This window comes from Cyprinus carpio, chromosome A13 (genome assembly GCF_018340385.1).
Source record: "Cyprinus carpio isolate SPL01 chromosome A13, ASM1834038v1, whole genome shotgun sequence".
NCBI lineage: Eukaryota > Metazoa > Chordata > Actinopteri > Cypriniformes > Cyprinidae > Cyprinus > Cyprinus carpio.
This window is the reverse complement of record NC_056584.1, coordinates 14,049,299-14,062,580: the sequence shown is the minus strand read 5'-3', so window position 1 is coordinate 14,062,580 and position 13,282 is coordinate 14,049,299. Positions and strand designations below refer to the sequence as shown.

At 36.5% G+C, this 13,282-nt stretch overlaps 1 protein-coding gene across 2 annotated transcripts in view; it reads left to right on the top strand.

Annotated features, from left to right (window-relative positions):
* Positions 1 to 11,995, top strand: part of LOC109051572 (polypeptide N-acetylgalactosaminyltransferase 2-like) — a 66,923-nt gene extending 54,928 nt beyond the window's left edge. The window contains exons 7-16 of one of the 2 annotated variants that reach the window (XM_042768908.1): positions 1,487 to 1,608; positions 4,984 to 5,071; positions 5,958 to 6,045; positions 7,706 to 7,809; positions 8,827 to 8,953; positions 9,590 to 9,682; positions 9,905 to 9,988; positions 10,258 to 10,402; positions 11,109 to 11,228; positions 11,316 to 11,995. In XM_042768908.1, the coding sequence (XP_042624842.1) occupies positions 1,487 to 1,608; positions 4,984 to 5,071; positions 5,958 to 6,045; positions 7,706 to 7,809; positions 8,827 to 8,953; positions 9,590 to 9,682; positions 9,905 to 9,988; positions 10,258 to 10,402; positions 11,109 to 11,228; positions 11,316 to 11,471 (1,127 nt within the window). In that variant the 3' untranslated portion in view covers positions 11,472 to 11,995. The remainder of the gene's footprint in view (positions 1 to 1,486; positions 1,609 to 4,983; positions 5,072 to 5,957; positions 6,046 to 7,705; positions 7,810 to 8,826; positions 8,954 to 9,589; positions 9,683 to 9,904; positions 9,989 to 10,257; positions 10,403 to 11,108; positions 11,229 to 11,315) is intronic. The other variant, XM_042768909.1, reaches the window with a different exon arrangement.
* Positions 11,996 to 13,282: the final 1,287 nt, after the last annotated feature.

Sequence of the window (13,282 nt, the reverse complement as noted above, 5' to 3'; positions counted from 1 at the left end):
TGATTTCTAACCCTCTGAATCACAGTAACATTGTGAATCCAAACTTTACCCAAGTTAATATGTAAGGACCAGTGGGTCTTTACTGGCAGCTCATGTTTGGTAATTAAAATTTAGGCATCTGTTAAAACTAGCTAAAGAATCCAACAAGGAAATGACTAAAACTGCAAAAAACCAACTGCAACATACCTCACACTCTCAAATCGAGCGGCAACCTCCCGCTCTCTCTCGTGAAGCCAACAAGGAAGTGACTAAAACTGCAATTCATCGACTGGCCGCTTGAGACTGGCTGAAAAAGGAAGTCAGTCCCATAGACTCCTCACGTTAAAATGCCCAACTTTACAGCAGAAAAAAAAACATTTACAGCCTGGTGCAAAAAATTATTTTGGTCTATATAGCTAATTTTGCCCTTCATGACAACTGTGAGGGGGTGAATTTTTTTATAACTCATCCGTTCAAATTAAATTAAGCCTTAAAGTTCTGCATAGTTAAGGGTGTGGCCACTTGAGTGACAGGTGGATTGCCGCTGCTGACACTGCCGTCGAGCCAGGTGGGCGTGGCTTCAGCAACCAGCTCCCGCCTTTTTGCCAATTTTTGATTATCCGGGAGAGTCGCGCGGTGACGCGCTGCCAAGATGGCGACGGCCCACTCTGCACACTTTGAGCTTCAAAAACGCTCTTCAGGAGTCTACGGGTGACGTCACAGACACTACGTCCATGTTTTTTACAGTCTATGGTGCAAATATGGAGACAATAAAAGAAGATAAAAGCAAATGGTCTGTTATGAGCTGAAGTGTATTTTTGGAAGGAGTTTTATATCTCGGTCAAACAAAAGATGCTGTTCTGTAGCCAAAACTGCAGTTTGTTTATTCGTATCCAAAGCCTTTCAAAGGATTTTTTTTTTTTAAACACAAATTACTCAATATTAAAAGAAAGAAAGAACATGTGTTACTTCAGTCCCTGGTAAAGCTTGTAGTGAAATAAATTTAGATTGACTGTGAGTGTCAAGATGTGAAAAAACTGTCAAAAAAAAAAGTGCTCATAAAGATCATATGGATTTTGTTGTTATAAAGTCACTCATTATATCTTAGATATAGGAAGTTTTTTCCTTGCTTATTTTGTGCCTTGTGAGGAAGTTTTGGAAGTTTTTTCCTTGCTTATTTTGTGCCTTGTGGCCATACAGAATATGAGATCTAAATACATTTGTATATATATGATGATACTGTCAGAGGTTCTCCATTTCCCTATTACTGTATGGCTTAACTTTGTGTTCATGTTCAATAGGTCATTTTTGTCTACTTTTTTCCAGAACGTCAGAATACAGGGAGAACAACCTTGTGCGTAGTTCAGACACCAACATCTGTATGTTGGACTATCATTATGGTTCCCTGCACACTTGTGTGTAGATCATTACGTCAGAATACAGGGAGAACAACCTTGTGCGTAGTTCAGATTGCATCAGTGCTTTGAGTCTTAATCCTGTGTTTCAGGTTTGATGCGATCCCGAGTCAGAGGGGCGGATGCGGCCACGGCCAGTGTACTAACCTTCCTTGACAGCCACTGCGAGTGTAACGAACACTGGTTGGAGCCCCTGCTTGAAAGGGTTGCTGAGGTCAGCCATGTTTTTCTTTCTGTCTTATTGTTTCTTTCTCTGACAAGCAGCAAAACATTGGGTCTTACGGTTCTCAGATTTGGCAAATTAGCCATTGCTTTTGGAGGCTATGATCACACATGCTCATTACAGCAGCGGACATTTAGCAGCTTACTGCCATTGCTAATGCCAGGCCAAGATGATAAAAGAGTAGATGAAAAGTTGTTTTCTTTGTCTGCCTGTCTCGATGCACAAACTTTACTTGCAGTGCCACATCATTATACCTGTTTGTATCCGATCCTGCTGACGACTGCCAACAATACTCAAACAAGCCATAAAAAACTGTAGCGGGAAACTAGTGTCATTCAACACTGTGTGTCAGTACAGAATATAGATAAGATCTCAGTATGTGTGCACAGGTGTGTTGAAAACAAGTAAATAAATTGTGGATGTGCAGGTCCGTTCTGGATCAGGATTGGATTGACCTAAAATAAATATTTGCTTCAGTTGTGTCTGTAGGCACATGTAATTACTCTGAAATTGTTTCAAGGCTTTTGACTAACAAAATAAATAACAGGAAAAAAGTACAAGACACTGAAAGTTTAAATTACAGGCATAAATAGTAGTAAGAGATTTCATAACCCCATTTATATTGTAAGGTGTCTTCATTTTCAGTTGGATGACCCCAGATAAGCACATAATCAAATTTTGGAGTTAGTGACCCCAGAATTTATCCGAGTGCTTCGTCATGATGATTATACAGAGAATGAATTAAATGTTGTCCTGCTTCTGGAGAAGTACCTTCACACAGAGCTTACATTGAAGCAAAATAATTATTCTAATTGAAAAATTATGTGTACATGAGCAGAAATATATTGCTTAAATTTAAGAGTAGATCTAGCCAAGAGATGAACTCTTACTGAATCTGTTTTTAATGGTTTCTGACATTGACTGCATCCACATCCAATCATTGTTGAGTTCTTCCAGCTTTATATCAGTACTCGCCTAAACACAAATTACATTCAGTCAGTACAGTGAATTTCCTTACTGTATATTTTATATTGCCAAATATATATATATATATATATATATAATATATATATATATATATATATATATATATATATATATATATATATATATATATATATATATATATATATATATTAGGAATATTATGGCGTAATTTAAAGACCACTTAATTGATAAAATATATGCAATATTGTTGTATTAATTAGACAACAGCTCACTTGAAAACAAATTGGAATATTTTTGTTGCATTCATTGAATAGTCTGCATTTTGTGAGAACTGCATTTTTGCTACACAAGAAAAGTGTTCTCAAATTTGTTTACAAAATTTCAGGTCATGTCAGTCTTTTCTCATCACTAGACATATAGAACGGGTTTATCAACTCCAGTCCTCACGCCCCCCCCACTATATATTTTATTTGTTTCTCTTATCACTTCAGATATTTGTTTTATTTGACCATAAGTGCCCTGTGAAGTGGACATCACCGGATATTCACCTTGATTCCAGTTCGAAGCGAGGGTGTATCAAAGACTATAGAATACCCAAGACATGTCACTCATATAGTTTTGAATGGGGAAAAATGCAACGCTCAATATGGCTGCTCAATCGCAGCAAGCCCCGCCTTCTGAATGAAGGAGCCAATTGCTAATCGGTAAAGTCAGCGCGTCACTGCAGCTGCCGTTAGAAGCGCCCTGGTTGCTATAGAAACAGTCAGCGTTCTCAGGACTGCGCGTGCGCACTGGCTGATCTAGCCTGAATAATAAGCTTTTTATAACGCTATTTGAGCAAAATAAACAACATTTATGACACAGCTGATATCAGATTTCTTTGGTGATTTCAAATATGACATTTAATTGCAAGCTTAGTGAAAGAGTTTTGTAGAATTTGATGTTTCCCCATTCAGAGCGATAGTAGTTGCACTTGGATGCCCGAGTGGCATTTCAAAGATGCCTGCAGATTGACATGACTTGTCTTAAAGGGACTTTGGTGTGTATATTCCATTCAAAGGGCATTAAAGTGTGTAAGACGAGAATTTAAAAAGTCTTTATTTACAGAGGTATATTATGTCACACTTCTCTAGTAAGTTTCGTCTGTGTGTAAAAACGCTGCAGGCAGCAGCGCAGTGCAAATCCATTAATTAATTTTCCAAAGTGAAGTAAACTTCAACGGATTTCCCCTGCTCAGGGCATTGGGAGCAGTGATTATCTAAATAGAGCCGCGGGGCGCGAGGACTGGAGTTGAAAACCGCTGCTCTTCTAAAGAGCTGGTTATCTAAATCAGGTGTGAGTAAATACATAAATATGTTCCAAAAGCAGAGCCGCGGGGCGCGAGGACTGGAGTTGAAAACCGCTGATATAGAAAATAAAGTAATATAAACCATTAGATGTCAAATATTTAATTTGTACAGTAAATACATAAATATGTTCCAAAAGTGTTAAGAATTGTGTCAGCTGTGAATTGTGGCTCTGTTTTGTAACCAAGCTATTTTTTCCACCAAAAAATTGTAGTGATAAATTTTAAAGTATCAGCTGTTGTTAAGCATAGTTTTTACCCATATCTAGAGAATGTTTAGTATTATTGAGTTGCTTTATATAAACGTTGATATTCTGCTACGTTGGGTCTCTGTGGGTTAAAAAAAGTTACACAGGAACCATCATTTTAACCAAACAGTCATTTGCTGTTTCAAAATGTTTAATTCAAGAAGTAAAATACAGTGAAAATCTAGAATTTAGAAATAATTAAGGCATGTTTTTATTCATCAAAACAATTCGTCTTTCACTAAATTAACTAAAGACAGATATTTAATGATTTGAATGTACTAATATAACAAACCGTATTTATTGTACCTACGTGCATATGAATACGTTTTAGAAAATTGCCATGTGGAAACATTGCAGCACGGTGACAAATGAATTTGTTAATTCAGAGGTGAAGCCACAGTTGGGGTGATTTGATTCGTCAGGGTATCCCAGAGAATGATGAATACTGGAAGATGTCTGAGAAGCAATACATTTATTTTTAGTGTTAAATTCTGCACGCCTATCACGTAGAGTTGATTGCCTGTCTTTTCAGGAGTGTTTAACTCAGCACTCAACTCTAAATACTCTAGTGATGTGTCAGCGAAGCTCACGAGATTAATAGGATTTTCCTAGGTATTTCTGATGGATTTGCCGTGATTTGTAAAGGCAGAGCAGTGCACATTTCTTAATGTCAGGACTTTCAGCAATTTAAATTCCAGTTTAATTTTAATGTTTCCATCAGATGCATCTTAAGATTGCATTGTAGCAGAGATGCATTGAGAATTAATCTCTTTTCATATGCTTGTACTGTCAGCCCAGCCTCACATCATTTGTTGTTCTCGGCAGGATAAGACTCGGGTCGTGTCACCCATCATAGATGTCATTAACATGGACAATTTCCAGTATGTGGGGGCATCTGCAGATCTTAAAGGAGGTAAATCTCTTTCATCAGCTCCTATTTTATCATAACATAATTCAGTCACAATCCAGAGCCTATTCCTTTAGATTGTGTGCATATGTATGATATGATTGCATCCATTCATGCATGTATTTGTGTGTGTTCATGGACAATACAGCACATGGCATTTGTTATATTTCATGTGCAGGGCTATATTCTTTGTGTGGTACTGTATGTTAAAATGCATGTTTGGAGTGAAAGCAATACAGAGAGAATTTGTGGAGGCAGTAAAATGTGCAGAAGAGTGAAAGAGCATGATGAATCTCAAAAAGACTGTGTCCTTTTGGAATGGAAACCATTTGATTGATTTTTAATCTCGAAGTAGAATAGCTTTTCCTCTATGAGCTCAGAGGTTTCTGGATGCACTGGCAAATAATATGGAAATGGATCTATCAATGTTGGTATCACTGTATTTTATAAAACAGCATGGGTTATAAATCATTTTATTTATATGGGTTTTTCTCAGCACATTTTGGTTAAAGGTGTGCTAGTTAACTTGCATTCAGACTTTATCTAGCATTTTCTTCTTTCCTTTAGAATATGTTCAGAATGGAGTACTAGCACAGGGCTGCATACTGTGTAAAGTATATACTGTATGTGACTTTAAAAAAATAGTATGTAACGCAGTACCAAAACATTTTAAATAGTAGGATGCTACATTTTTGTCTCTGATATGCTGCATCTTGAATTTGGGGATTAAAATGGTTCACAGTTCTCACAACTGTTTTACTTCTATTAATTCAGCAAACAGTTAAAATGCATACTCAATTTAAACATATTGTAGAATTTTTCTATATATTTAAGAAATTTGAAATGTCAAGTCATCATTTCTATTTTTTATTATTTTCTTCTTACTATCCAGGTTTTGATTGGAATCTAGTTTTTAAATGGGACTACATGACCCTGGAACAAAGACGAGCACGGCAAGGAAACCCCATTGCTCCTATCAAGTAAGCATTAGTCTCTCTTCTTAAATATCTGTGTTACAAATATTTTGGATCATGAACCGGTGAGTCACTGATGGATTATTGACAGATGACTACTTTTTATTCTTCTCACACTGTTCTCGAATTAATTCAACTGTATAATGTATAGTGCAGCCTGTTTTTGATATATTACTTTTATAAAAAAAATGTATGTGTGTGTGTGTATATACACACACACACACACACACACACATACACACATATATATATATATATATATATATATATATATATATATATATATATATATATATATATATATATATATATATATATATATATATATATTAGGGCTGTCAAATGATTAATCACGATTAATCACATCCAAAATAAAAGTTTTGTTTACATAATATATGTATGTGTACAGGGTATATTTATGTATATATAAATACACACACATAAATTATATATTTAGAAAATATTTACATGTATATACATTTATATATTTATATTCTTATATTTTATATTATATATAAATATATTTAATATATAAACATAACATATTCTTCTTAAATATATACATGCATGTGTGTGTATTTATATATACATAATAAATATACACAGTATACACACATATATTATGTAAACAAAACTTTTATTTTGGATGTGATTAATCGTGATTAATCATTTGACAGCCCTAATATATAATATATATATATATATATATATACACACACACACACACACACACACACACACACACACACACACACACACACACACACACACACACACACACTTTGCAATTTTAGTACTTCAGCTTAACCTTATTTCCCTTAGTTGCAAAGTCGACATTCTACTTTTAAGTTTTTCGTCCAATATTTATAATGTAATTTTTTTTAGCTTTATTTCATTGACAAAAAAAGATTTTTTTATGATTTCAGTTAACTAACAATACAGATGGCTATAGTGCTAGAGTTATTATACGATGATTTTCTTGTCCAAATTCGATGCTCTCAAACATGGCATGTGGTAAACTAATGCACACAAGCCTCTTTAAATACACAGAAGATCTGCCCCCAAATGTTAACTCAGCTGAAAAAAGGAAAAGAATCCCCTAAAGTTCTTGGAATAACAAAATATCAAGTTAGCCCATATGCTTGCTTGCTTGTTTGTAAAAGTCTGTCCTCCAGGGAATGACTTGAATCATTAACAGCTAAAGGCGAGCGGGAAAGAGAAAGTAAGGTGTGAAGGGACCGAAATGGGGGATTGTATGGAGGGTGTGTTGCTGTGATATGAAATCTCAATCACCATGCAGCGAGTACATTAAAAGTACATCAAGATAATAAACAGTGTGGTGCCTTTATGGGATGTGCTGTGTAAAAGTCTTCATGACACAGCACTCTTCATTCTTGTTTATTGATTCCGGTGTTGTTTAATGACTGTTTATGAGGCTGATCAGATTGCTCTATCACAGCACTAAAAAGTGGAATGAGCACAGTTTTATACAGTCACAAATGGCCACTGAAACAAAACACATCGCCAGTATCTCAGATAACTGCTTAGTATATATTTTATAAAAAGTAAGTTCTATGAAGTCTAGAAAGTTCTGAGCAAGTTCAAGATTTGGTTTGATTTTTATCTCAATTTTATCTTCATATTTTGCGATGCTTGTGTTCTCCAGGACTCCCATGATTGCTGGTGGCCTCTTTGTAATGGATAAGAACTACTTTGAGGAGCTGGGAAAGTACGATATGATGATGGACGTGTGGGGCGGTGAGAATCTTGGTGAGTGGATGCTTTATTTCTCTAAATGCCCTGCATTTCTTCTGATTGGAGCTGACTGACTGGAGACACAGTCGATTTGATTTTGTCGAAGATTTGCCTATTCAAAGTGGCCCCCAAAAGTATTTGGACACATATATCACTGTATATAAGGGAAACATAATAAGTGAAAGGGAATTTATCTAATGCACCTATTTTTATTTATACCAAAGTCATTTGAATGCACATTACATTGTAATTGCTATTAATGAACTTGAAGTAGGATCTATTTATGATGGCCTGAAGGCAGTGTGAATTCATGCATCCACTAAAATGATTGTAGGACCATTTGCTCACATGCAAAAATGGTTGAAAAATGGTAAGCATTAATTGTTTACAAAGGCCACATGGTTTATTTAATGCAGTGAAATTTATGAATTTGTGTCCTTAAATGTTCCATCATCCGTATATAAATCTGAAAATGAGGTCATGATACTTCTGTCATTAGATTGTATTGAGATAATGCCTTACTCGGACAAAAAGTAATGTGTCCATCTAAGGGGCAGTTCAGGTCACCACTGAAGAACTACTGCTGTTTTATATTATTAGCAATGAGGCTTGAATAGAAAACTGCAGTGTAAGACTCAATGAGGTAGAGTTTTTCAAGTTTCGTCATAATGTGTGTGGCATGATGGATTCTGAAAGAAAATCCTGACTCATTCCACAAACACAGCACTTTTCTCAGCTGTGCTGCTTGTGGAAAAGTCTACAACAGCTCCAGAAATTATCCATCAGCCTGGAATAAAGTTACATTTTGCGTGCGTGTGTGTGTGTGTGTGTCTAAAGAAGTTTTCAAAGACCAAGAAGTTTCACAAAGCAGTGTTTTTTTTTTTGTTTTGTTTTTTTTTTGTTTGAGTATAACACATGTGCAATTATGAGTTTTGACCCTTTGCTTTATCTTCCCATTTACATTTGTGAACTGGTTGCTTGTGTGTTCTGTAATGGATTTTATTAATCTCTGGCTGCTGTTGTGATCTTCAGAGATCTCGTTCCGGGTCTGGCAGTGTGGAGGCAGTCTGGAGATCATTCCCTGCAGTCGAGTCGGTCATGTCTTTAGGAAACAGCATCCATATACTTTCCCAGGAGGCAGCGGAACTGTTTTTGCCAGGTGTCCACTGAATTATATTATGTAATCATGTGAAAGTTTGGGATTATTATTATTATTTTTTTTTTTTTAGAAATTAATACTTTTATTCAGAAAAGATGCAATAAACTAAATTATATTGTATTGTAGTGTGTTGTATTGCATTACATTTTATATTGTGTTACATTATATTTTATTATATATAATATGGTTTGGCTCTTCCAGAGTTAGAGTTTGCGTTATCCAGTTTATAATCACCGTTTCAGGATAGTTAACTGTAGTCAGGATTGTTGTAACCCTGCTAGACTTTATATTCCTGAGTATCCGCACTGAGAATTGTTACAGTAGCAAAAGAACACAATTCTTATTTATCTTTAGTTTTATGATTGCTCAAGCAACATGAGCCCTTTATTATTCTGGTTCATGTACTCCACCCAGTGGGTGAATGCAGCAATTCAGTCAATGAAATACTACATTCTGAAATAACATACCTTCATAGTTATAAAAATTTACATTCAGCCACAAATATAAAACACCCAGTAATCTGTTAGTATTGAAATTAGATTAAGCAATGATGTAGACATGTTATGGTTATTAGCAGAACATTAGTATCTCTATATAAAATGTATAATTCTCATCTGTTTGTGTTTGTCTTTGCAGGAACACAAGGCGAGCGGCAGAGGTTTGGATGGACGATTTTAAGAACTTCTACTATGCTGCTGTGCCCTCAGCCCGTAATGTACCCTATGGCAAGTAAGTGTTTATCTGTCTTAATTTAGAAATATTATTGCTAAGGGAAAGGTTTGGAATATAGAATGGCACATTTGCTTTCTTCAACATGAGAAGAAGCTCATTTCTCACTGCCAAGGCCACGAGAGGCTGCGGATTTCAGACTTGGCTAGTTGAAGTTTCTGTTTTGAAACCATTAGACCGTCAAATGAGCGCCATATGACTAGGTTTCCTCTTTAATTGCAGCATTCAGAGCAGGCTGGAAATGAAGAAGAGGTTGGGCTGCAAACCATTTAAATGGTACCTGGAGAACGTCTATCCTGAGCTACGGTTAGTGTCTGACCTGAGTGTAATAAAAATAGCTGTAGGATCACTTTGGCCCTATTTTATGTTCTGTGAAGTTTTGTGCATAAATATGTATGAGCTTATTGATCAGATGTGTTTCTGTACATGGCTGGCTGTTTTTGGAACAATGATTGATGAAGTGTAAACAGAGCCACTAGACATGTACATTTTAAGTAAATAAGCTTTTAAAACTTTTATTAAAGACCACTACCAGTGCTGCAGGTGGCATAATCGGTTGTTTGTGTCTTGTTTAGGGTCCCTGATCATCAGGACATAGCCTTTGGAGCACTACAGCAGGGTCAGAACTGTCTGGACACACTGGGACACTTTGCTGATGGTGTGGTGGGGGTGTACGAGTGCCACAATGCAGGGGGCAATCAGGTACCAATCCAATCTAAGGTACTGAACAGTCTTATGTCAGGTGTGGCAGCAGAGCACTGGGTGATGGACTCGGCAGTGACTTTGGGTCAGTTTAAATGAACGATGCACTTGTGAAGGGTGAATGATGTATAGATGAGGGCCACACAGTAGTTTCTGGATTACTTTAGCCACGTTTATCGTCACATGTCTGAGGGATTTAAAGGGTTCATCACACTTATAAGTACAGTATATGCTTATCTATTTGAATATGAAAAATAAATATTTAATATAATGTAACGTAATATAATGACTAGTTAATATATATATATATATATATATATATATATATATATATATATAATATATATATATATAATTCTATGTCATAAAAAATCGTTAATTCTAATATTCAAAATACTTATATTTATTATAAGTAATTTGTATGTTTTATTAATTAAGATTAATATATCATTATATATTAATAGACTACTTTTTGTTATTTTCACCATTTAAACACATTTGTACCTTAATATGAGCTCACAAAAATGGCATGATTTATAAAAAAAAATTACAGCATGCTTTTGGGTGGATTATAGCATATCACACCACATAGCATCTCAAAACTTCTCAAACTTACCCATGTACATTTCTGAAATTAGCTTCCTCTCACTAAGCCGTTTTTGTGTTAAAGTTCCTGTGTAGATTTTATGTGAGTGTATTTTCTTACCATGTTTCTAATGAACAGGAATGGGCCCTGACTAAAGACAAATCAGTCAAACACATGGACCTTTGCCTGACAGTGGTGGATCGCACCGCTGGCTCACAGATCAAACTGCAGGGCTGCAGGGAGAACGACAGCAGACAGGTGAGCATGCTGTGCTCAAGGCGGGGGTTTGGAGGAGACGCCGCTGCTCAGATTTTCAAAATCATCATCATTGTGTTTCCATTGCAGAAATGGGAGCAGATCGACAACAACTCCAAACTGCGGCATGTGGGCAGCAATCTGTGCTTGGACAGTTGGAGCGCGCGGAATGGCGGCCTGACGGTGGAGGTGTGCAGCCCGTCACTCACCCAGCAGTGGAAGTTCACTCTCAACCTCCAGCAGTAGCTTGTCAAGCCGATCTCAGCCCTCCCATTCTCGCCCTCGGACAGCCCGTGCTGGGCACGCACTCGCCCCTCAGAGATACAGACTCAGGGCCGCCACGATGCGGTTTGGTGGTCCTTGAGGGCCACGGGGCAATGAAAACACAAACAAGATGATGACTATTTCCATCTAACTATATACCTCACTGTTTCATCTGTTGTCCAGCTCTTGGAAAGTGAATCTTAAGTGTCTAAACTGTATCGAAACCATTTTTGGATTTTTTTCTTCTTGTTTTCCGATGCAAAGGATCTGTTTTCTCGTCTTTCTTGATTTTCACCTTTTCATGAATTCCAACAGTTTTTTTTGTTTGTTTGTTTTTTACAAAGGACATCCATTGTTCTTTTATTTTTCTAGTCACGTTACCAAAATTGTTGAATGTAAATGACATGTTTTATGGAGGCTCCCTTCATGCGCTGTGATTGGACTGGATTCTAGTTTGGGTTAATTTGTGGGCTCATGGGATTTAAGGGAGGACTCATTTGTTCACCACAACATAAAAAACAAAACTATACAGTACAGCACAACACCAGCCTTTTTCTTCTCGAAGTCCCCAAGCAAAAATACAAAAAAGAGCAGGAAAAAGAAAGACCTTTTTTGTTGTTTTCTAGATTCTGTTAAATTGTCAATCTGTCTTTTTCTGTCAAAGGTGCAATGTGTAAAGATTCAAGCCGCTTCCCTTAAGGGCCCCTGGTGTGTTCTGAAGGAGAACGAGACATTGTATAGAACGTGACTGCTGGATTCACATACTGTAGCACTGGCTGCTAACAAATCAGTATCTAAAACATGTCTTCAAACACAAACAACTGTTTCTCAGCAACATTTTTCACGCTTCATTTATTTCTTAACTCTATGTAGCCTTTTTTTTTCTCTGCCAAGTGTATTACATCAAATAATCATGTTAATATCCTGGTAACTCCAAGCAGAGGCTGATCTGAAGCTTTGATCCTGCTTTCTTGGGTTTCGAGCAAAGATGGATTTGTATTACTCCTCATCTTCCATGTCTTTGTGCAGTACATGATCTGGATCATAACATGGGCATTGGAAAAGCTTCTTTCCTGCCTCCTCAAAGTCCTGGATGATTTATTCTCAAGATCAGTTATGATCCTCAGCAGCTGTGGCCAAACATGGCACATTATATCACTACTTGAGCATCCTCTTTCTATGGTTAAAAGTTACTGCCTTTGTTATCCATGATACTGTAAGGAAAATGTGAGGTTTTTTTTTTCTTTTTGTGTGTGTGTGTGAATGGGTTTCTGAGCAGCTTTCAAAGAAGTGTGCTTTAGAAAAGCATCTGAACTCACAAAGGAGAAACATAACACTGTTTGTGAGTGTCCTTTTAATTAGCATTTTATTCATGCCCCAGAAATACTTTTTCACATCTAAACCTTGTGAATCTTTATGGTACTAAAGTTGATTTTAACAGAACTAGTGTTACTGTAAATCCAACAGACAAAAAAGCCTGTGATATGTGAAACAAATCAATTAACCCATCTGCATTTCATGTATAATGCCGTAGCAATTCTGACTAACTTATTGTAGGCTAGTGAATCCAGACTAAATGAGTCCCTGACTGGCTTTCAGTCAGCTCTCCTCATGTATCAGCAGTAAGTGTTATGTTAATCTTAGACTTGTATATGTTGGGTTCAACTGCACCACCCTGTATTGTCCCATAAATAACAGTTTTCCATCAGTAAGTATGAAGACGGCAACAGAAACATGCAACAGAAGACTCTCTGTCTTGATGTTTCAGAGTTTGGGCAGAGGTTGTGTGGCCT